We start from the raw sequence: 23,872 nt of genomic DNA, 5'->3' as shown, positions 1-23,872 counted from the left end.
AAGGTGCTGGCACGTGCGAATCTGCCCTTTCTTTCACACAAGCAATATGTCGGGGTTTTCATTTAACCATTCTTATTTTTTAATGCTGGAACCAGCTGCTGCAGCTAACAAAACCAGCAAATGGTGCTAAAGAAGAGACAAAATCAAGCTACAGAAAATGTTAATAAAAAGAAACCCAAAAACCAGTAGCACGATGACGATGAAAGGTTAGCCTCACCCCTCAACCAGGACGGTTGAGGGGTGAAAGACTTCACAACTCTTGGGGAGGAGCAGCTGCTACCAAACGTTCGGAGATGAAAATTATGGTGAGAGAGTCTTTGGGCTAGCCCGTAGTGTCATTCAATTTCTGACATTCCATGAAGAGCCAGGGTGACCTTGGCAAGCAAAAGCGGTCCGACAACTTCCTGGTAACATCAGCGCAATAACGTGTTCAGAGTTTTCTTTCCCTATGCATGGTTTTCACATGAACCACAGCATATTATACAACAGCCGGTCATACCTTTGCCAGAGTAATACAGTAATACACAGCAATTCAATTATCTAACAATCGCCTGTGCTTGCACCAGGCAATAGCAATCACATATAAGAACATGCTCCCAGTAGTGCCACCAGCAACAGTCCATAGAAACTTCGACATTCCTGCTTGCACTTCTTCTTTGAACATTTTGATTCCGATATTCATGCCAAAAACACCAACTACTACAACAAAGCAGCTCACCACTAAGGTTGCTGTCGTCAACATAACCCCCATTTGCAGGAGATGATTCTGTTTGTCATCCAGCATTATGTTGATGTAGTCCTCTGTGTCATCAACGTACTCCCTCAGCTTCAAGACCATCAGATGACATGGGAACAAAACGAAGTTAAATAGCAGCCATGGAGAAAATTAACTATAACCTTAGAAACGATGCTAATTATATGATTGATAATTGAAAAGGATGTAACTGTGTTTTTGCCTGTTTAATCATGTGCAACATTGCTGCATCATGTAAAGATCACAGGCAAAGACACATATAGACGCCCAACACAAATAGAATGCACATGCTCTAATCAAATTTGGGGCTGTCTAACTTGTTCAGGCAACCCAGCCACCACACCTCAATCGAAGTCATGCACTCATGCCCCATGACAAAATACTCACTGTTCCATTTCACTCTTTGGAGCGGCATCATACGAATTTATATTGAGAGTGGTATTGCAAAACTGAACTGGCAAATCATACTCATGATCCAGAAGGGCATACTTCAGAAAAGTTATCGACTCACTGCATATCTAGAGAAACCAGCTCGTTCTGATCTTGGATCAACCTTCACTGAGAAGGGTGTAAATGGTTGTACACAAATGGTACACTCATCAAATTCTGCCACGGTCATTCTTAGATATGAATTCTCCCTAAGGTAAGGTGATGATGGGAAAAGTCAAAAACGTTCTAGCCATCAGCCTCACGTTCTCTTGACAATCTTTCTTCTCCAAATATAGCTCTCATTTAATTTGTCCTCTCTTCAATGCAGGCACTACCAGATCAGTTTCTATAGTGTGGGAAATAGTTAAACTTGTAGCATTACATCTAATAGCATGATGGAGACGCTGGATGTGAGACATGATTTAAGCACATATATGATCATTGATGATAGAAGATAACCGAACATTGTTTTTGGGTTGGGTGATTGGGCTCGTTCAAGTCCAAGTTATTATATTTTATTTATTTTTATTATTGAACTTTAATTTATGTTATTTTATTGTACTTTTATTAGTTAGTGAGTTCTAAGTTCTCATTAAAGTTTTTATTATTTATTACGATCAATTTTTGATGAATTGAATAAAATTACAAAGTTGTAGACTTTTCCAACCCCCTTTCTTCTCTTCTTCAACCGTTTCTTCTTTTTCTTTGGTTTCTTCATCTGAGCTTCTTTTTTTTCTTCTTTGACTTCAAATTTCTTTTGTCCCACATCAACTTTGGTATCAAAGTCTAATTTTTAATTGTTCATTTAGTTAATCAATCTCTTAGGGCTTGTCAAAATCCTCCAAATTCAACGTGTTTCTAAAACTTGGAAATTATATAGTTGATCTAGAAAAAAAAAGATCCTCTAATATTTATCTAATATTTTATGTTTACAACCGAGATCTGAAAAATAAAAAAAAAATTGTTCATCTTCTCTTAAGCTAACTGAACAAAATATACATCAACCCAAAGCCCATTTATCCGAAAAAACAAAGAGAGATCAACAGGTTCTCCACCTCGAACCATAGCATGCATCCGATTTCAATTTGAGAGAGAGAGAGAGAGAGAGAGAGAGAGACGTGAAGGATAAAGGAATTGTATAGGAAGAGTTTATACCAATTTCCTATCTCTCATCTGCACTGTACTTTTATTTTATTTTATATTGATTTATCAAAAAAAGTCAAAAGTCAAAAGTCCAGAAAAAAAGCCCAAAAAAAAAGAGAGAGTACAGTGTAAAAAAAAGTGGCCAAAAGAAAAAAAAAGAAAAAAGAAGAAGTTAAAAGTGACCGTAAAAGAGAAGAAAAAGGGAAATGAAAGCAACAAAAGGACATTATTCAAAACATCAGGACAACAACTTCATGACATCAACAGCAATTCACATGATCCAAGTAGTCTACCGTCAACATTAAGCAATTTAGTCGGTAAATCTCTAAACTCTTTGATTCATTGAATATTATTTCTTTGGAAATACACTTGTTATTCAACCAGCAAACATCGGCCAACAAAGATCTTCTCCACCTCGAACCGTAGCATGCGTCCAATAGCAAGAGTGAGAGAGAGACACATGAAGGATAAAGGAATTTTATAGGGAGTTTCTGCCAATTTCCAATCTCCCATCTTTACTGCACTTTTATTTTCTTTTATATTGATTTATTAAAAAAGAGAGAGAGAGAACAGTGAAAGAAATTAAAAAAAAAAGATGAAAAGTGACCCTAAAAAAAAGAAAAAAAAAAAGAAGGAAAAATGAAAGCAACAAAAGGACATTATTTGAAACATCACGATGGTAGCTTCATGATATCAACGACAACTCACATGATCCAAGTAGTTTGTTGTCAACATTAAGTAATTTGATTGGTAAATTACTTAACTCTTTGATTTGTTGAAATTTATTTCCTAGGCAAACAATTATTATCCAACTTATCATTAATAGTATTACTTTTTTTTTGTCTAAAAAAATTAATCTCATAATGCATACTTATCTGTAATTTTTTTCTCATCAATCTCTTTCATCATTGATATCTAGCATCTAGTTTTTTTTTATGATTGTGAGTCCTTGCTTGTGACATTATATTTAATTAATAATTTACACTTAAAGGTCTAGCAATACATGCTTAAAATTTTATTGTTGTATTTTGTTCTTGATGAATCTCCACATTAAAAAAAGATGGAATTACTTTTATTTTTGTATTGTGATTTCTCTTACATGAATCATATATGATCTCAATTCCATTTGGAATTTCTAAGTTAGTGTTGCATACATTTGTGAATAGTTATCTAGTATCCAATTTTAAATTTACAACTACCATAAACTTGATCTTGAGTGATATCTTTATAACCAATCATGAACAAAACACCTAGAGATTTAGACAACTAGATTGGGTATAGTTAGATATGCCTTTACACAACCCAAAAGAACTGAAAATTGGAGAAAGATTGATATCTTTCACCCCTATATCAAGTGTGGGGATAAGGATTGCAAGATTATCTTTAATAATGAAAGTCGTATCAATGCAGTATCTTCAAATACTTGTTCCCCATCTTAAGCTATATAATACCTTCAAAGCAGTCAATGAAAAATATTTGTTCTATATCAAATTCCTAGACTATCATGATAAGATTTAATGTATCAATGCAGTATCTTCAAATACTATAATGTGTCATGAGTTAATAACACTTTTAAATTAGTCAATGAAAAATGTTTGTCCCCTACCAAATTCCTAGACTATCATGATGAAATTTGGTCTGATGTGATTCCAATGGAAGTAGGACATGTCATTTTAGGAAGGCCATGGATATATAATTTAGACATCATATTTTATGATTGATCAAATTTATTGGATTGACACTGGACCTAGCAATAAGAACAAGTAAAAGGAGAATGTGAAAGAACAAGGACTTAAAACAATGAGTTTGAGAATGAGGTTAAGGAACAACCTATTGTATATGGTTTAGTTGTACAAGAAATTTCAAGAAATGCTTTAGTGGAACTACCTAAGAAGGTAAATATGACTAACATAATGTCCAAAAGAGTTTGAAAAGGAGGTTCATGAAGAGTTAGTTGTGTCTCATTTAGGTGTATAATTTTCTGGAGACTGTCTAGTAGAGTTGCCTAAAGAGGCAAGTGCAATGTTGGAAGAGTTTCGAGATAGTTGTCATTCTAAGTTCCTTAATTCCTCAACCTCTATGCTTGACACCTGACTTGCCATAGATTTTGAGCAGCCTTCTAAACTTTCTAATTCTTCATCCCCCATGCTTTACATCCAGCATATCATAGATTTTGAACAACCTCCTAAGCTCACTAATGCTTTGTCCCCGATGCTTGAAATCTAGCATGTCACAAGTCTTGAATAATATGCTGAGCTTCCTAAATCCTTAACCCTCTTATCCATGATAAAAAGGATAAGAATGACCTCGATTCACTAGGTTATGTTCAATCTATATCCATCAAGAATTTAAAAAGTGTATTTCATTACAGACTCAGTCATATAAGGTTCATAGTCACAAACCCAGGATGTCGATAGATCTTCCTCCTTTGTCTGCTCACTCTAAAATGCCTGATTCAACCGAGTCTTTTATATGCAGAGTTCATAATTTGTATGTTGAGATCATAAAATATATTCAAGCAAGTAATAAACAACACAAATTTCAAGCTAATTTACAAAAGTATCATGATGCACTTAATGTAAGAGATTATTTAATGATATAGATTAGACCTGAATGGGAATCAGTCATAAATCTCTAGTGCTAAACCATTTAAAGTGTTGTAAATGATTAAATCAAATAGATATGTCATTAACTACCATTAAATTTGACATTAATTCTATTTTTGACATGGAAAACCTCATTATATATAAAACACAATCTATTCTTGATGCTCCTTTTGATATCCCTACCTCATTATCCTTATCATTGGCATAATAAAATAAAATAAAATATTAATACTACTTTGGATACACAAGTTGTTATTATTAGGGATGGTGAAGTTTAGCGAATCCCAATATATAACCTAGGCGACTAGATTAAAATTATACTTCAATTACCAGAGAGATATCATAATTGCTTGATTATGATCTTTAGAAGCATTATCGAAGCCGCCTTGAACTATACTCAATGAGATCGAGTTCTTCTAACTTTGGGAGAGTTGACGAGGAGACTGGATCTGAGACACAATTTAGGCATGCATATGATTATCAATAATGGAGGGTAGCCCAACCCATTGTTATTTGGTTGGGAGATTGGGCTCATTCAAGCCCAAGTTATTAGGTTTTATTTATTTTTATTATTGGACTTCAATTTATGTTATTTTATTAGATTTTTATTAGCTAGTGGGCTTTAAGCCCAAATTTGATTATGATTGAAGTTTCATTATTTATATTTAATTTTCTTGAAAATATGATCAGTTTTTGATGAATTGAACAAAAATTGCAAAGTTGCAAACTTTTACAGCCTTATTCTTCTCTTCTTCAACTTTTTCTTTTTTTTCTTTGGCTTCTTCTTAGCTTTTTCAATTTTTCTTCTTTAGCTTCATATCTTTTAGGTCCCACATCATAGCATCATTTGGTTTCATGCTTTATTAGTTAGCACATATTGACACAATGAGCACAAACATGTTAGAACTACAGCGAATGAGTTAAGACCTTTATGTACCAGGGTAGCAACAAAGCATTTGGGTGGCCTATGCTTGTTTGCAAAGAGAATGCCTCTTCCTTGATATTTGCAGTTACACCATTAAATTCCGTGACATGAACTTCCGTTAGGACTCGACATAATCACTTACAGTTCATAGGCATGTGGCTATCTGAGCACACATCATATGGAGTATGGACAATGTCCACAATGCAAATTAAAAAAACATGCAAAGAAATGATGCTTGTGGACCTATATAGAAGAATCAGGTAGAAAGTTCCATACCGTGCATAGCTTGTTCAATGTGCCATCAATTTGTACAAAGTACGCCTCCAAGAGCATTTCTAGTTCCCCGACATCAAGGTGCTTGCTTATTGAACTTCGTGTTGTACTAGTATGGACACGGCTGTATCTTCCAAGACCATTAGGTGCACTAAAAAGATGATCATGTTCATTCTCAATGTTGTTAATACCATCCTCATGGCTAGAAGAGGCCTCAAGAACACCCAATGACACCTCAGCAGGAATACTGATGGAAAATAATGAGAATATTTCAGTGAAAAGATAGCTTAGCAAACAAGAGGAGAAAAATGTAAGACTGTACATGTATGAGGTGATTAAATTATTTGGTACCTGGCGTCCAAGTCTGCTTGAAGGTCATCATTATCCATGCCATCTCCCTCATTTAAAGAGGAAGTTGAAGAATCTTCAAGCTGTTGTTGAACCAGCTTTGCTGTTAGATACATCTCTGCCATGTCTTCATCATCATCCAGCAAGTGTTCTAATTCATCCCTAACCTGGAGATGACATGCATGGTTAGTTACCATAACATAAGAGGAGAGCTTTAAATAAATCATTTGGAGCACAGAACTTCTAAACCTGCTTAAACTTCCAAACCAGATCAAAATTCATATTCAGCTTATTGCCACAAACTAATAAAATAAATGTGGAGACAAAAAACTCAACAACCTTGTGCACTCGGCCAGTTATTGCAACCAATCGACTTTTAATCTGGCGGACGCGTTCTAAATTGAGAGTACTGATCTTTGAAGTCAGTTTATCCAATGCTGGATGTGCCTCTTGCTCCAGTGTTTTTGCCTGCATAGGAAATGGAAAAGGAAAAGGAAATAATTATACTGAGGAATTTTAAGCTACCAGAAAGTTATCAGCCTCGAGATTAAGAATATTTACTTCATTTTTTAAGAAAACCTATCCAACAAGGAATTGCACATGCTTACTTCACTTTCTAAGCAACTGCATGCAGCCTCAAGGCATGCTTCCAATGCAACAAACTCAAATGGAAGAACCTTTGATCCATCTCGATTCTCGATACCCTGTTTTGCTCCCTCGTTGCAATCCTGATAATGTGAAAAGCCTTCTGGGAAATTTTCAGGACTCAAACCATGTGACTCAGGCTCTTCCACGTGATAAGGATTTGCCTTTGAATGATCACCATTACCCTCCTATACAAGAACCAAAACAATATAAAAAAGAAAGAAAGCAAGTGACGATCTGAAACATATGCAAAAGCATTTACACAATACCAAACATTAGAAACGTATGAGTATGACTTTACAGTGGCAATAGAGAAACATATTCAAAGTATGTCTTTAACAGAAACTTCAAAAATCGCACTTCCAATGTATTTCATGTGGGAGTCAAAATAACTCCTGTGTAAGACACTCTAGCTAATTGCCTCATTCTCACTTACCACTTACTTAATATTAACCCACCTTACAATTTCAATTACAAATTACAAATCTTACAAACAATGTATATTTCAATTAGCTACGCCGACAATCCGAAATCCAACTTTAAGTATCACCACTTTAAATACCCTCATTGGTTTCTAGATAAGAGGGAAAGAGCTAAAATAGCACAGCATCCATTTTATGCTTTTCTTTGAAATCCAATAAAACTAGCAGCAGCAGCAACATTAACAACAAATGGATTCTTAAGAAACCAACACAAACTCACATCAAAACTCTTTAAAATCTTAAATTCAACATTAAACAAACGCAAAAGTTCACTTACTCTACACCAAACCAAAAACCCAAAAAATTAATCACAGCTTAAAGAAAGAAGAAAAAAAGAATCAGTAAAACCTGAGCTTTAGTAGCGTGGTAATGAAACATCAACCTCCCCTGCAACTCTTCCAAAAATGGAGTAACAGAAGGGTCTCTAGAATTCAGCAGCAAAACCTCCTGCGCAGTAATAATCGCCTTAATATGCTCCAAATTAATAACAATTGCTCTCTCTCGACCCAAAACAGTAGACGGGTAAGAAAGTAGCGGGTCAAGGATCCGTAGGTCACGGGCATGAAGGCCTGTACGACGCATGATTGCGTGCTTGCCAACTTCCACCACCTGGGCTTGGCCAGTTGAGTCTAGTAAGAGCCAGGGTCGAACCCCAGTTCCTTTTTTGCGAGAGGACGGGAAAGGGACGTTGAGAGAGGTTGTGGTACTGGCTGGCGCGGGCCGGGTCATTGGGTCCGTGTCGTCTTCAGGTTTGGATAGCTGTGGTGTTTGTGGGCGAGATCTCATGGTCGGAGGTGGGGGAGTTTTCCTGGGCTAAACAAGAAGAGGATGCATGTTTTTTGGAAAGAAGTGGAGTGTTCGCTTCAGATTCCCTCCATAGTCACTCGATTATAAAATAATGAGTGCCCGTATCTTACTGGGCATATCATATGATTCTTTTCAACCAGCATTATAATAATTGTTTTAAAAAATGCTACTGTTTGTGGTGGTTAAGATGATTATTATTATTATCATATGTTTAGAGATTGTGTTTCAAGCACGACCATCCATGTCTGAACATATATTAATTAAGAGGCGTAAACAAAGTGTACAAAGATGAACAGTTACTATCAATTCTCTCGAGAAAATAATAATAATAATAAAAAAAAAAACGGTAGGAGCTAAAAGGCTCGTTAATCCTTGAGTTTTCTGATGCGCAACTGAAATACAAAACATGGATTAGGGCTTACAATATTTAATTAATTAGTTCATGAGAACATTTTGGCATTGTTTTTTTTATAGAGGGTAGTAATCAAACCACCTATCCATCATGGCAAAGCACTGCTCTGGCCTGTATTCCGGCGCTGTGTGACCCCCTCCCTGCACCACAACCACCACCACCACCACCACCACCACCAATATCAGGCTTTCAAGATACCATAATTGCTTATTTATATTGTAACAGTTAGATAAGCTAATGGCTGTTCTTACCTTCACAGTTGCAAATGTCAGGTCGTATGTTATGTATTCTTGCGCATTGTCTGCATACAGCATTGCGTATCTAAAGATGACCCAACAAGCAAAAAAGGATTAGTTAATGCCAGTTCCTGGAGGTACCTTTGTTTGTTTTGGATTCTGTCATTCTACTTTTTTAATTTTTTTTTAAATAACTCTACCGTTTCAAATGGACATGACACGTGTTACAAATTTGTAAATTAATTAATAATATCATTATCTAAAAAATAAAATAAAAGAACCCCAAAGTAAAAGATTTTCATGAGTTTTTTTTTTAAAAAGGTGATAGTTTAGTTACAAATATCTTCCTTTATAAAATATTAAATATTAGTTTAACAATATTACTAGAAAAATATTAGCATCTAATAAAAATTTGTTATTAATAAAATCATGAACGAGAGACTTTATTATCTTATGGTTAATTATATGTTTGAGATAATTTAACTTTATTGAAAAATAAAAACAAATTAATATGAGTCTTTTTTTTAATAAAACAATATTGCTTTTTTTTTCTATCTTTTTTTTATGCATATTATTTTTCAGAATATTTGTAACTAAGTTCTATTTAAAAAAATTATGATAAATTCCCATTGGTTTGGATTTTGAAAAATAAAATCAAAGGGTGTAAATTAAATGATGGATACTGACCCTGCAACTTGACCATCAACAAACCATGGCTCCCAGTCATACTTAATCGTCAAATTCAGGGATTCTATCCATTCATGCGTACCAATGTATGGGATAGTCATGTCATGATCGCCACTGCACATGTTAAAACAACTGTTAAGATTGCTCTAAATGGGAAAATTCAGAATTTATAATGTGTTCATAGAATTCTAAACACTAAATGCCATGTGATTATACGTTTTCCATGGTTTTGTGAAAAAAATAAATAAAAATTATATAAAAAATTGTTGTAATTTATAATATTTTTTTTAAAAAAATTATAAAACTACATTCTCAATCAACTTAATATTAAAAAAAAAAATCAATAAAAATAATTAAAAAAAATTGTGTAAGGAAACACTATAGTAATCTATAGTGTTTCATAAGAAAATATATATTTGTAATTCTCAACTATCTTAATATTTAAAATATTAAAATAGATAAATATAATTTTAAAAAATCATACAAAAAAATCATGTGGAGGAACACTATAGCAATCCACAGTGTTTAAAAAAATTATGAAGCTAAATTCTTAACTAGTTCAATATGTATGAAGCTAAATTCTTAACTAGTTCAATAGGAAAAAAAATAAAATCAACAAAGATAATTCCGGAAAAAAACAAAAAAAATCATAAAAAACATTTAGAAAAATTCTGTAGCAATCTATAGTATTTTTAAAAAAAAACTACAAAGCTAAATTCTCAACTAACTAAATATAAAAAAAAAAAAAAAAAAAAGAAACAATTTGGAAAAAAAAAAAAAAAAAAAGAAACAATTTGGAAAAAAAAAAAAAAAAAAAGAGACAATTTTGGAAAAAAAAGAAAAAAAAAGAAAGAAAAGGGAAAAAAGCATGTGGGGTAAAAAAAAGAAAAAAAAAAAGAAAGAAAAGGGAAAAAAACATGTGGGGAAAATTAAAATTAAAATTAAAATTCTCAATCAGCTTATTATTAAAAAAATTCGACAAAGATAATTTTAAAAAAATTATATGAAGAAACACCGTAGCAAAACAAAAATAATGTGAAGAAATACTATACCAATCCATAGTATTTTTTTTTAAAAAAGGTTATAAAGCAAAATTCTCAACTAATTCAATATAAAAAAAACTCGATAAAGACTATTTTGAAAAAAAAAATCATAAAAAAAACTATATAGAAAAATATTGTAGTGATTTATAATGTTTTTTTTTTTAAAAATTATAGAACTAAGTTTTTAACCAGTTTAATATTAAAAAAATTAACAAAAATAATATTAAAAAAACACAAAAAAAAAAAGAAGAAAAAACATGCAAAATACTCAAAAAAAAATATCAGGCAAAAAAAAGAAAAAAAAAAATGCAAAAAACTAAAAAAAAAATATCAGGCAAAAAAAAGAAAAAAACAATCTTGAAAAAAAAACCATGTAAAAAAAAGAAAAAAAAAAGTGGGGAAAAGCTACATATTTTCCCCCACACATTTTAGTGTATTACTTAATTACACCTGTAAATGAGAGCTCGATATGGTTTCTTGGTCAAGTTCCGATGGTAATCAACAGTACTTTTGACATTGTACGAATAGGCCAGGGTCTTATTGCATCTTCTCCAATCCTTTATGGTCCCCTGGTCATGATAGTTTTATTATTTTTCCGCCATGAGCAGGGTTATTTTGAATCTGGAAGGTAATATACTTGATAGGGCAAGCATACCTTGCGAATATGAAGAGCATCTCGAACAGTTTCATCATTAGCCCACCCATAAATGTATACATGATTGTAACTCTACATGCCAATAAGCTGGTTAATAACCAAGGAAAGAGAGAAAAAAGAAAAGAGAAATTAGTTCAATGTACCCGGCACCATTGTCCAGGAACACGGGGCCTTGGAAGCAGAATATCAGCGTCATCGGCTATGAGAAACCTTGGATCCCATTTCAATGCCACTGGTTTTGGGGATACGCTCTTGCATGCAGGTTCCAGAATTTGTCCAGTAAATACCGTTCCAATGCACTATAAATGTAAAAGAGAAGTCAACTTTCATGTTCATAAAATTCAAGCATGATGCAAAAAAACGTTCATCGGAGTTTTGATTTATGAATTGATCGGTCACCTCCTTGATGGCTAATATGTCTTCCATACACGATGCGTTGCTTTGATCTGGATTTAAGTACTCACCCTTGCAATTTTTCATGAAGGACTGGAAAAAAACCATGAGAATAGTTTTGCTTATATGAGAGCTAGCTAGCTGGGAAGTTGAAGAGCAGAGCTAGGAGAGGGAAGTTACCTCGTAGAGTTTATCTGATATAAGCGCTTTTAGGTAAGCAAAAGGAACTCTTGAATTGGTGTCAATCTCATCATCTGTAACTGGGTTTCCAAGCACATATCCCTGAGTTCCAACATGTTTACAGCCTTGTCAACTACAACGCAAATAAATAAGTAAAAACAAACAAAATAAAACATGGGCGCGCAGCTGTGGACTTGTAACTAATGCATATTTGGATTTTCAGAGTAGATCGAGTACTTTGAGGTTCATTGTTGGCTGACGTCCCACTTCATTTCCTGCAAGAAATAAAACAAAAACAAATCACACACTGATGAATATTACAAGAAAAATAAGTTGTGTTTGGGCAGAAGTAATTAAATACTACCATCAGAAATCTCCTGGACTATGATAGGTGCAACGATGCCTGAATAGGAGTCCCCCGCAACATAGAGTGGATTTGTAAGAAACTTGGGGTGATCCACAAGCCACTGTGTCGCAAACTCATAATCTTAGCCATATTGTTTTACATTACTAGCTAGTTTACTACTATGCATTTGCCTCTGTTGACTAGCATGACTCAAGGCACTGCTAACAACCTTTTGAATTTGACAGTTGTTTAACATTCCCAGTCATTATGACTTTTATGCTTATCACTATTTCTTTGTTTAACAAACTCATCTACTAGCAGATTTTTCTACAAATCTGATTCCATTATGATGTATAAATTGCAAGTCAATGATCAATAAAACCATACTTTTCCAGCATATCCATAAATCAGTATCCGGTTATATTCAATATTTGTGTAAAAAACCAAAAACCTCTAATTTTAATTAGAAAAAAACCCTCTTCTGTGCCATTCCTCTTGCTTGACATACAACTTGTATATCTTGCGATTTAAAAATACACTTTCCCTTACCTTTCTTAAGAACTCATAAGTTTCCGCAGCTGACAATGTATCACTAACATCGTAGCCTTCCCATGTAGTTGAATAGGAAAATCCGGTACCAACAGGTGCATCTACAAATATTATGTTGGCAATCTGCACCATTAAATGAAACATAATTTCAACAGTTACATTTAGTTGCAAATAAATAATTCAAGGGTGCAGAAATTTGTGACCTTTGTCCATGAATATGGGTTCAATGCCAAAACAGGTTTGCCTCCTCCGCTGGATTTTGCATAATCAAATGATAATGGGCCTATTCATTCATAACCACCATTGGGAGAACTTTTAATAGCCTTAAATTTCTTGGATTATTTTAGTATTTTTAGATTATTTTAACGTGTTTATATTAAAAATAATTTTTTAAAAATAAAAAATAATATTTTAGTATATTTCTAAAAAAATAAACATTTTTAAAAAACAATAATAACTACACTGTGAATCAAACTGCACACACCAATTTCATATATAAATCCAGACAGGGCAGAACATCCAGGGCCACCGGTGAGCCAAAGCACAAGAGGGTCATCTTTTGGGCTCCTCTCAGACTCGACGAAGTAGTAGAATAGCTGCACGGCTTCCAATTCTCCGACGCCAATATACCTGGACACAGAAAATCATATCAAAACAAGATAAACTTCACAAGGCCTTGCACCACAAAGAGAAAAAGTAAGTACACTCACCCTGTTTCCAGTACAAATGGAAGGTTACCGTGAAAGCCAGGTAGGGACTTGATTATTGATTTTGATGCAGCGGCATCGGAGAGTAGCAGTAGAGTGGATGCAAGGAATAACATCATATTGATTAAGTGGCAATGCGTGTTTCGGAGTAGGATAACGGACATTCCGGTGGAGGCACGATATATACAGCCCTTTCTACGTCTACGAAAAGAAGTTGAATTGCTGGTAGGTTCTCTTTCTACCGTACGAGAACTGAAATGGGTACCACTAACAAGACGTGTCTCAAAATTGAAGATGTAGTAAAGAATTTAAAGCTACTACAATTGTAGTGTTATCTAATTTACTTTTTTCTCTCTCTCTTTTTTACAAAGAAATCTTATGCAAGTACTGAATAAAAAAAATGTCTAATATATAAAGTTATAATTATTAAATCTGGAATAATCTGGCATATTAATTTGGTGATTAAATTGGTTTGGATAAGCTAAAAATCTAGCTAATGCAATAACCTGTTAATATTTAATTAATTTGGTAGGTCAATTTATAACTTGGATGAATTTAGATAAGATTTTTTTTTTTAAAATATGTCTTGGATGAATTTAGATAAGATTTTTTTTTAAATATGTTTTTTTATATTTTTTTATATTTTTTTAGTTAATTACTACTACTTTTTAAAGTTTATTTTATAAATGCTAGAAAAATATTTTATTTTTTTAATATAAGACTTAAAACTCTTTAATATATACACACACACACACACACACTTTATATTTCTAATAAAAAAATTATTTTTTAATGAAAAATTTAAAGTTTTTTTCGTATATATACTTTATTGTCACAAAAAAAAATTCAGTTTTTTTAATGTGGAATAAAAAAACCTTTTAATTTAAATACTTCAACTTAAAAAGATAAAATAATATTTTTTAATATGAGATTTAAAAATCTTTAATATATATACTAAAAAAGTTGTTTTTTCAATGTGAAATTTAAAACTCTTTAATATATATACTCTATGTTCATATGAAAAATTATATTTTTTTTAATTTAAATACTTTAATTTAAAAAGATAACATAATATCTTTTTAATATAAAATAAAAAATATTTTAAAATATTTTTTTAAACTTTATTATTTACAACATATATTAACATAAATTATTTCTTATTTTTTTATATAAAATGTAAGTCAATTTAATTTAATTAAATGTAGATTAATTTCACCATAAAAGAGTAAATTTAGTCTTTAGAATTGACAAGTTTTTGAAGGCATGATTTGTCGCTCGCTTGTCCATGTCTCTTCACCAAACAGTCGTGAGGAACGGTAGAGGAAGAAAAAAGAACGTATTACTGACCGTATTCGTCTTTTCCTAACAAATCTAAGCCAAAACACAAGGAAACTTACCTTGTGTTTTGGCTTCAATCCTGAGTTAAATTAAATTCTCCTGTTCAGATAAGGATATACAGATAAATTATAGATTAACCTTCAAGAGTTCTAGTCCTTTACTTTTCATGGTTGGTATGATGGTTACCGTAACGTTCCTTAATTTCTTAGGTTTAATTTTAAATTTGATATACAAAATAATTTGCTATTTTTTTTTATATATCAAAGTTAGAGATGTATGCAACTGAAATTGTTGCCTTTGAAGTAAATCAGTGAGCTGCAAATGGACCCTCAGACAGGTCATTTGCACAGAGTGCATAGCTATAAATTTGCAATTAATCTATGTTTTCCACCATGCAAATCATGTCATATTAAATGTTTTTCGAGTTGCAGAACTTCTGTTGGCTTTTTAAAAATGTCATAACTTGATTGGGATCGATCATTTTCAACACAATCCGCACACAGCGGCATTCTACCTGTAGCTTTTCATCCGTTTTAATGCATTAATAAAAACTAATTGATCAGTTGGGGAGAAATCATATCATTATTATCCTCTTCATAGAGGATTATTTATTAAAATAATAATTTTTTATAATAAAATTAATATTTTTTCAAATTATGACATTTTTATTATATTAATAAAAATTAATGGATCCAAGTTTGACAAGCTAACCAACATTAACTTGAATTTTTATTTTATTTTTATAATTGATTTTTTTAACTTCATTATTCCACATGAGGTTGATTATAATTTATGCTTTAATATGTTTCTTAATTCTGCTTTCCATGAGGTTTCACAATCTCATAACCCAGTAATATTTTATATATTAAATTAGATTAATATCTGCTTTCCATGAGGTTTCACAATCTCATTTTAATATTTTTTTTTAAAAAAAACCTTCTTATTTTAATATTTTTTTTAAAAAAAAACCTTTGTCTTGAATTTTTTTAGTTGAATTATTTTTTCCTAGTTATATAGATTATACTTGGACTTGCCAAAATGAATGGGTATCATGGTGTTAATTCTTACATAATTAATTTTTTTTCTTGAAAATATATTAGCAATATCTATATTTTTTAAATATTTAAAAAAAATTAATTTAACTCACAACATAATATAGATAAATAATCTGATACTAAATGATTCAGTATTTGTTTCAAGGTTTATTAAGCACAGTGGATGCATGTATATAAAAGGATATTCGGTAAAAATTAGTTTTTTTTATTTAGTTTAGAAAACAAAATACTATATTTATTAATTATATATTTTAAAATTTGTTTTTTGTGTTTGTTGTCTATAATTTGTAGCAATAGTAAAAATTTTAACGAGCTGAATTTGAGGGTTTATCGTCTAGGGATAAATTCTTTCTCCAAAATTTGCTGCCAAAATCCGAAAATGAAGCTCTTTCACCTTTATAGTTTTCCATTTAGCTACCTGTATTTGCATCAGTTGATGCAATTCTGGATTACAGAGACTTTGTTGTGTTTCATGTACATCCATTTGTTCGATGCTACCTATACCTTCGATCTTATGACTTTATGGAGAGAGTTTCCAGTTTTATTAAGAACTTCATTTTTATAGCTAGCCAAAGAACCACCATGGAGCAGCTTCTAGATATGGACCGATTCAACGAGGATGGATATTTTATTAAGGGAGATGATTGTTTTTTACATGAATGGTTCATACTTAAAGTTTTAAGACAGAACTTGATGGTATTAATATGATCTTTAACGACCTCTAGACTAATTGAGTTTGATATTTAACTAAATCTCTGGTGATTTTCCAAAATTATATAACCTTGGATTTAGTATATGACTAATTAAACCTAAATATCTTAGGTTTAATAACTTTCTATATCCATGTTGCATTGCGTTTAATACATTATTGAACTCAAGTATATTAGGGTGACTAGAAGCTCAATACATAGTTGAGCTCAAATATACTGGATCTGACAACTTGCTAAACACATGTTGTCTTAGACTCAGCATATAGCTAGGGTTGGTAAGAGGTACATGTGGATCTAGTTGGTGACTCTCCATACCCGAACTTAAAATCAAAATCATTATTCATGCTTGACCCTGACTTGATTGGGTATAGATTTTGAAAACCCAAATCTAACCCAATCAAGTCTCGAATAACCATAACCTAAATATATTATAGTAGATAACCATAAAAATGAAGATGAGAAAACTTGTCGCCATAAGATTTATTGCTAGATCTACTGCTATTTAAACAAACCATACAAACTTCACAGACTTACACATAAAAAAAATCTTTAAAAGAGGACAAAAAGAGTTTTTGAAAATGAAAAAAATAGACAAAACAAGGTTGACACTTAAAAAAGAAAGAAATAATAATAATAATAATAATAATAATAATTAGCATACCACATATGTTAATAAAACTTTGTAATGAAAATTAAGACAATAATAGATAGAGCCACTACATCTAGCACAATAATTTGGTTTCAAAAAAATCAAAATTGTTAAAAGCAGGATTAGCCATTGCTTGATTTGTTGCTGGATCAGTTGTTGCTATCTTTGGAGGGGCTGTTGTTGTCGTTGGAGAAGAGAGTGAGAGGGAGCAATATGGAAGGTAAAAAGGAGAGGTTAGAGTATGAAAAAAAACCTAAATTTTGTATTTTATATGCTTGGTTGAAATATAATTTTCCCAAACTTTAAGGTTAGTTATGTAGTTCAGGTTGGGTTTTGGTAGAGTATGATCAAAAGATTGATGTTTTCTTCCAAATGCAGAAATATTAAAGTAATAAATAATCCGACAAGACTGGAGTCGAACCATAAGGAGGTTAACTATATAAATTATAAACAACAACAACAACTATAATAATAAGTGAAAGAGGACTTTGAGATTGTAAGATTAACATGATAATTAAACAATGATAAAAACAAATGTCAAGGTTAGAGGATCCACTAATGGTATTTCAAACAAGTACAATATAAACTCTTTTTATTGCTCAATTAGAAACCACACATAAAGGAGGTTCTAATAGGATTATAAATGATTAACATGATTACATTAGTTATTTTATTTGAATAATACGAATGCTTATAAATTTTGTCAAGTATTCATAATTATAACTTATGTTAATCTAAACATTCTCTATGTTTTGAAATAATTCTCACCTTTTGACAATTTTTACTGCTCTTGTAGAATGCATGTGAGTCTTTGAATATGGTGGGCTAGTAAAATCTATTTTGTAGGATTTTTATAATTATTTTTTTATGAGAAATGATCCCCACATACCTTAAAGTGATAAAATTTAATGATACTACTTACCTCATTGTCAGGAATGCATTTTTAAAATATTTGATCAGGATAATGTTTGAATAACTAATAGTCATCCTAATAAAACTTTTGCATGTAACTCAAAAACTTTCTTTTCTCTTGATTATCCAAATAAGCTAGCAAAAATCTTGAAGTAAAAAAAATTGATAGTTTTAGCAAACCAAGACATTGAACTAAGATAATGTAAAGATTCATCAAGAAAGTAATCATCGATTGGTGTGATGTCGGATGTCGAATGTATTGTCAATTTTAAGAAATGATATGCGACAACATGTTTGATGTCATTTTCATCCTTGATTTCTTCCTGTTTAATCATAGCATGAGGAAATGAAAGTGCTGGAGGGGAACTGGTCTTTTTTTTTTTCAATGTTCAGATTCAGCCTCTTCCTTACCCTTAAAGATTGACTCATCTTCTATCTCACAAGGTTCAAGAGTAAGTTTTTCAATAACCTTACTACTGCGAAGAGTGATGACTAATTTGACTTGATCTATGTAATAACTTTCAGAACTACTTGCATTTGTATTATATTGCACCTTGGGATTTTGCTATGGTTGAGATGAGAACTTACCTTTTTTTAAAAAACTAAAAGCATATGTCAATTTTGCAAGAATATCTTTAAAATCTGTCATGCTTTGTGCAAGTTGAATATCGATTGTCTATTGGTTTTCAATGAATACATGTAATGTTTTCTCAAGATTTTTTCTAGGAGGGGGAGCATAAAGAGGTGCATATCTATGAGCATTATAGTGTGCTTGAAATAGTGGTTGGGGAGTTTGTGCATTATTTTTATCACTTCTAATTAAAATTTGGATAATTTCTCCAACTAGAATTATATATCTCTTCCAATTGAAATTTGGGTGATTTCTCCAACCAGGGTTGTATGTTTGCGAGTATGGGTTATTGTTGGCCCTTTGGAAACTGTTTAAAGCATGAGCTTGTTCATGGAGACATTTCTTAAAAGAAGGCAAGGTTGGACAATCATTGGTTGAGTATTTATTGGTTTAATAGATTTGACACACAATGTTATGAATAAATTTGAATTGACCACTCTTTTTTAATTCTAGTACCTCGACTTTTCTAGCTAAACATGAAAACTTTGGCTTGGAGGTCATGATCTTTTCTAAGATTGTATATACCTCCACTAGTGTGAGGTTAAGTTTTATCTAGTGCCTCATAAGTGCTTATAATGTCCTAATTTTGAGCATTTTTAGCTAATAAATCTAAGTACTTCATTGCTTTGTCAAGGTCTTTATCTTTAAAAGTAGCATTACACATCAATTCCATCATTTGTCTATCTTTAGGTGTTAACCCTTCATAAAAATATGAAACCAATCTCCATGTTTCAAAACCATGATGAGGGCAAGTACTAAGCAAGTCTCGATACCTATCCCAACATTGGTAAAATGTTTCTCCTAGTTTTTTAGTGAAAGTGGTGATTTGTCTTTTGAAAGAATTTGTTCTATGAGATGGGAAAAACTTCTTTAAAAACTGTTGTTGCATTTCATCCCAAACACAAATGGATCCTAGTTTCAAATTTTTTAGCCTTGTTTTAGCTTTATCTTTTAATGAAAAAAGAAAAAGTTTTAATCTGATGGTGTTTATGCTACAATTTAAGTCATTATAGGTATTACAGACCTCCACAAATTCTCTTAAATGCAAGTATGAATTTTCAAAATCTAAGTCATGAAATGATAGTAAAAGTTGAATAATGTCTGGCTTAAAATTAAAAGGAGATACATCAGGAGGAAAAATTATGCATGAGGGTCAACTTATTCTTATTAGATCCATATGGTCTCTAAGTGTTCTAACACGATTATTCTTATTATTCTCATTATGAAGTGATTGGTTATCTTCTTTTGTATATTTTTTGAAAATAATAAGGATACCCTATAAACTCTACCACTTAATATACATGACTAAAATCTTCTGCACGGGTCGGAAGAGAATAAAAGAAAGAAGAAATAAAATAAAAGAAACAAATTTAGATGCAAGAAAAGAGAAAAAATAATAATAATATAATTTATACAAGAATTGACCTTCCCGACAACGACGCTAAAAACTTGACACGACCAAAAAATTGATGTCTTCTCCCAAATATAGGAGTGTTGAAGTAATAAATAACCTAGCAAGACTAAGGTTAAACAACGGGGAGGTTAACTGTATAAATTATAAATAACAACAACAATAACAACAATAATAAGTTAAAGAGGACTATGAGATTGTAAGATTAATATAAGGATTAAACAATGATAAAAACAAATATCATTAATGTTAGGATTAAACAATGATAAAAATAAATATTAAGGTTAGAGGATCCACTAATAGTTTTTCAAACAAGTATAATATAAACTCTTTTTATTACTTAATTGGAAACCATATACAAAGAAAGTTCTAATTGGATTATAAATTGTTAACATGATTACATTATTTATCTTATTCAAATAAAATAATACTTGTAAATATTATCAGGTATTCATGATTATAATTTATGTTAACAACCAATCAAGTTCTTTTCATAACACAAGTGTAGGTTATACCATACAGTTAGGCTATAAAAGTGCCAAGTATTTGTTGTACCAAGTGTTATACAACATAAATCTAGATTAACCATTTAACAAGCAAAATATTAAAAGTGAATAAGATAACAAATAAAAAATATGTTAGTATCCATGTTGAGTTTATACTATACTTATTCTTACACAATTAGTTTAACATTTTCACCTTGACATAATAAACATAATTATACATAATTAAGAAGATAAACATGGATAAACAACATAATAATAAGTATAATAAAGGAAATGAAAAACATAAATAAGAGATTAAGGAAAATATAACATGAAATAAAACTTAAACATTACAAAAATATAAAGAAAAAAAATAAAAAGTAGATCTTGATATGAAAATCACAATGCTTAAATGTATGACAAATGCCTCCTTTTATAGGCTAAAATTTAGAACTATTGATTTGATAAATAATTGTTAAGTGGGTGGCCAACTCTTGACTTGGTGATAATTTTTATCCTTTTGTCTTAACAAAATATCATTGCTAACGTCAGAATTCAAACAGATTTGAATCATGAAAGTTGGAAATTATCTCAGCTTTCCAACAAAAATTTTTGAGATCATTTGGACTTCTAGAGCTCAAGATATGAGTTGAATATTAATCAGTATCTAGGTTGCAGAATAGATTTAGACTTCTCCGTTGTTGTTAAGATTTAGACTTCCAAACAACAGAATTGAGTTTTGCATTCCCATAAAAATTTTAGGCCTATGTCTTAGCTTTCCCTCCATGTAAAGCAGACCTAATTTACTTGTTGAACTCATCAATCAATCCTTTGATTTGTGTGATAGGCTTGTATTTAAGATGAATATTTACCATAAATTAAAGGTATCTTATAGTATCAGATTTGATATTATAAAACATGATTTAGTTAAGGAGTTATTGATACTTCAAGTGCAAAATGCTGATATAAAACCTTGATAAAAATACACTTTAAGTACTAATCATATAAATAAATAAGAGAAGAACATAAATAAGATATAAGTTAACTAAGTAAAGGAAAGGAAAGGAAAATAAATAAGAGATTAATGAAAGAAATACTTAAACATTATAAAAATATAAAAAGAAAGAGCAAAAACATGATCTTGAACTAAGAATCAAGATTTCTAAATGTATGCTAAATGCCTCCTTTTATAGGCCAAAATTGGAAACTATTGATTTATTGATTAATTGTTGAGTGGGTGACTACATTTTGACATTGTTGAGTGGGTGACTATATTTTGACATGATGACAATCCCTATCTTTTTGTCTGAACAAAATGTCATTGCTAACATTAGAATTTGAACAAACTTAATTCATTAAATTTTAGAAAATTGTTTCATATTTCAAAAAAAATAATAAAGTCATTTGGACTTATATAACTCGAGATATGGGTTAAACACTGAATAGTGTCTAGGCTGTAGGACAGATTCAGATTTCTCCGTTGTTGCTACAATTTAAAATTGAAACCGCCTTCTTAAATCTTGGACTCTACATGAAAGTTTTAGGCCTATGTCTTAGCTTTCCATCCATGTAGAGCATATCTAAATCCAAGTTCTATAGCTTTAGTTATGATCCAATGACCGAACAATGTTCTGGTTGGACTGAACCAACATCTCTTTTCTAAACTTAGCCCTCTCCTTGTTTTATAAATTTTAGAAGTTAAACTCATCAACCAATCCTTTTATTTATGTGATAGACCTGCATTTAACATGAACATTTACCATAAATTAAAGGTATCTTATATTATTAGATATGTTATTATAAAATATGCTTTAGTCATGGAGTTATTGATATTTTAAATGTAAAATAATGATATAAAACCTTGATAAAAATACACTTTTAAGTACTAATCACGAGATGAAAGCCATAAGATGTCGTACCTTTAAGATAATCTAGAATACATTTAATAGAGACCCAATGAGAATCTATATGAGCATACATAAACTGAAAAATCTATTAATAGCCAAACAGAAATCCAGTCTCGTGAAGATGAGATATTAAAGAGTACCCATGATTTGATGAAATTATATTGGATCGTAAAACAGGGCATCTAGTAGTATGGTAAGCTTAGAAGTAAAGATTGGAGTATCAACAAGTTTGTAGGAAGACATACCAGCCTAAGTAAGGATGTTAAAAATATACTTGTGTTATCGTAGTATCAAACCTAAACCAATGGATTGAACTTCAATACCTAAAAAATAATGAATTGCACCTAAGTCACCAAGCTTGAACTTTAAGCTCAGTAACCAAAAGATAAAAGATATTAGTACCAATAAATAGGATAAATAAGAAAGTCTTAACCTTGGAAGCGTGAAAGCTGATAGTGAGTAGAAAATCATTTAGATGAGTACACTATACTCTTGGTGTCTGTTTTAAACCATATAAGGACTTGTGCAATTGACACATATGAGATGGAAGAGTAGAGTCAACAAAACCCGAAGGCTGTTTCATATAAATCTCTTTAGTAAGAACAACATTGAGCAAAACATTATGAATGTCAAGTTGATAAATCTTTCAATTACTCTAAATTACAATGAAAGGACTAATCTGATGGTGATTTGTTTAATAACTAGGTTGAATGTTTCAGAGTAATCAATGCCTTCTTGCTGAGTAAAATCTTTAACAACCACACACGCCTTATAGCGATCAATGCTGCCATCAATACGACGCTTAATCCTATACACCTATTGACTACCAACAACATTCATCAAAGGATGAAAGGGAACTAACGATCAGGTGTGGTTAGAGTGCAAGACTTGAATTTCATCGTGCATAGCATCATGCCAAGCCTTATACATGTCAGCATCGGAGAAGGCAATGGGTTTAGAGGCAGGAGAGGACATTACCTAAAATATAAGAGTAACAATGGCAGTGAAAACACTTAGATTTATTGTCTTTGGCTACCATGGATGAAGGACTATAAAATGTCTATTAACAATAGATGGCAAGGCGGGAAGAGAGGATGACATAGTGGTATCCTACTGTAATGGATAAGAAGAGAAATCAACCATCAGATTTAGTC

General features: G+C 31.5%; 2 protein-coding genes across 5 annotated transcripts; both read right to left on the bottom strand.

Annotated features, from left to right (window-relative positions):
* Positions 1-316: 316 nt before the first annotated feature.
* Positions 317-8,601, bottom strand: LOC105129791 (magnesium transporter MRS2-3-like). 2 transcript variants are annotated; one of them, XM_011032010.1, is made up of 6 exons: positions 7,954-8,598; positions 7,087-7,311; positions 6,818-6,946; positions 6,482-6,645; positions 6,134-6,377; positions 317-826 (listed from the first exon to the last, which is right to left on the bottom strand). In XM_011032010.1, exons 1-6 carry the CDS (start codon positions 8,389-8,391, stop codon positions 533-535), a joined length of 1,494 nt encoding a protein of 497 aa, XP_011030312.1. In that variant the 5' UTR covers positions 8,392-8,598; the 3' UTR covers positions 317-532. The 2 variants fall into 2 exon arrangements, with proteins under 2 accessions (XP_011030312.1, XP_011030313.1); XM_011032011.1 differs by lacking the exon at positions 317-826 and adding an exon at positions 887-1,392 and having other exon boundaries at positions 7,954-8,601.
* Positions 8,602-8,693: 92 nt separating this feature from the next.
* Positions 8,694-13,993, bottom strand: LOC105129788 (serine carboxypeptidase-like 18). Of its 3 annotated transcripts, XM_011032005.1 has the most exons (14): positions 13,624-13,990; positions 13,398-13,543; positions 13,117-13,196; positions 12,914-13,036; positions 12,383-12,485; positions 12,256-12,293; positions 12,019-12,120; positions 11,845-11,931; positions 11,589-11,744; positions 11,446-11,517; positions 11,241-11,359; positions 9,748-9,861; positions 9,076-9,145; positions 8,694-8,964 (listed from the first exon to the last, which is right to left on the bottom strand). In XM_011032005.1, the coding sequence occupies exons 1-14, from the start codon at positions 13,782-13,784 to the stop codon at positions 8,881-8,883; spliced, it is 1,455 nt and encodes a 484-aa protein (XP_011030307.1). In that variant the 5' UTR covers positions 13,785-13,990; the 3' UTR covers positions 8,694-8,880. The 3 variants fall into 3 exon arrangements, with proteins under 3 accessions (XP_011030307.1, XP_011030309.1, XP_011030308.1); XM_011032007.1 differs by lacking the exon at positions 9,748-9,861 and having other exon boundaries at positions 13,624-13,993; XM_011032006.1 differs by lacking the exon at positions 11,845-11,931 and having other exon boundaries at positions 13,624-13,992.
* Positions 13,994-23,872: the final 9,879 nt, after the last annotated feature.

This window comes from Populus euphratica, unplaced genomic scaffold (genome assembly GCF_000495115.2).
Source record: "Populus euphratica unplaced genomic scaffold, PopEup_1.0 scaffold34.1, whole genome shotgun sequence".
In the NCBI taxonomy this organism is placed as follows: domain Eukaryota; kingdom Viridiplantae; phylum Streptophyta; class Magnoliopsida; order Malpighiales; family Salicaceae; genus Populus; species Populus euphratica.
This window is presented reverse-complemented; position numbering and strand designations above follow the sequence as displayed.

What these genes read in the sequence shown, in the direction of transcription:
- LOC105129788 (XM_011032005.1), bottom strand. Translation starts at nt 13,784, where the DNA reads ATGTCCGTTATCCTACTCCGAAACACGCATTGCCACTTAATCAATATG. An exon ending in AGTCCAGGAGATTTCTGATG is followed by an intron (nt 12,294 to 12,382) that starts GTAGTATTTAAT and finishes TATTTCTTGCAG; the next exon opens with GAAATGAAGTGGGACGTCAG. An exon ending in AGCCAACAATGAACCTCAAA is followed by an intron (nt 12,121 to 12,255) that starts GTACTCGATCTA and finishes GTTGGAACTCAG; the next exon opens with GGATATGTGCTTGGAAACCC.
- LOC105129791 (XM_011032010.1), bottom strand. Translation starts at nt 8,391, where the DNA reads ATGAGATCTCGCCCACAAACACCACAGCTATCCAAACCTGAAGACGAC. An exon ending in TAACTGGCCGAGTGCACAAG is followed by an intron (nt 6,646 to 6,817) that starts GTTGTTGAGTTT and finishes TGTCATCTCCAG; the next exon opens with GTTAGGGATGAATTAGAACA. An exon ending in CAAGCAGACTTGGACGCCAG is followed by an intron (nt 6,378 to 6,481) that starts GTACCAAATAAT and finishes ATTTTCCATCAG; the next exon opens with TATTCCTGCTGAGGTGTCAT.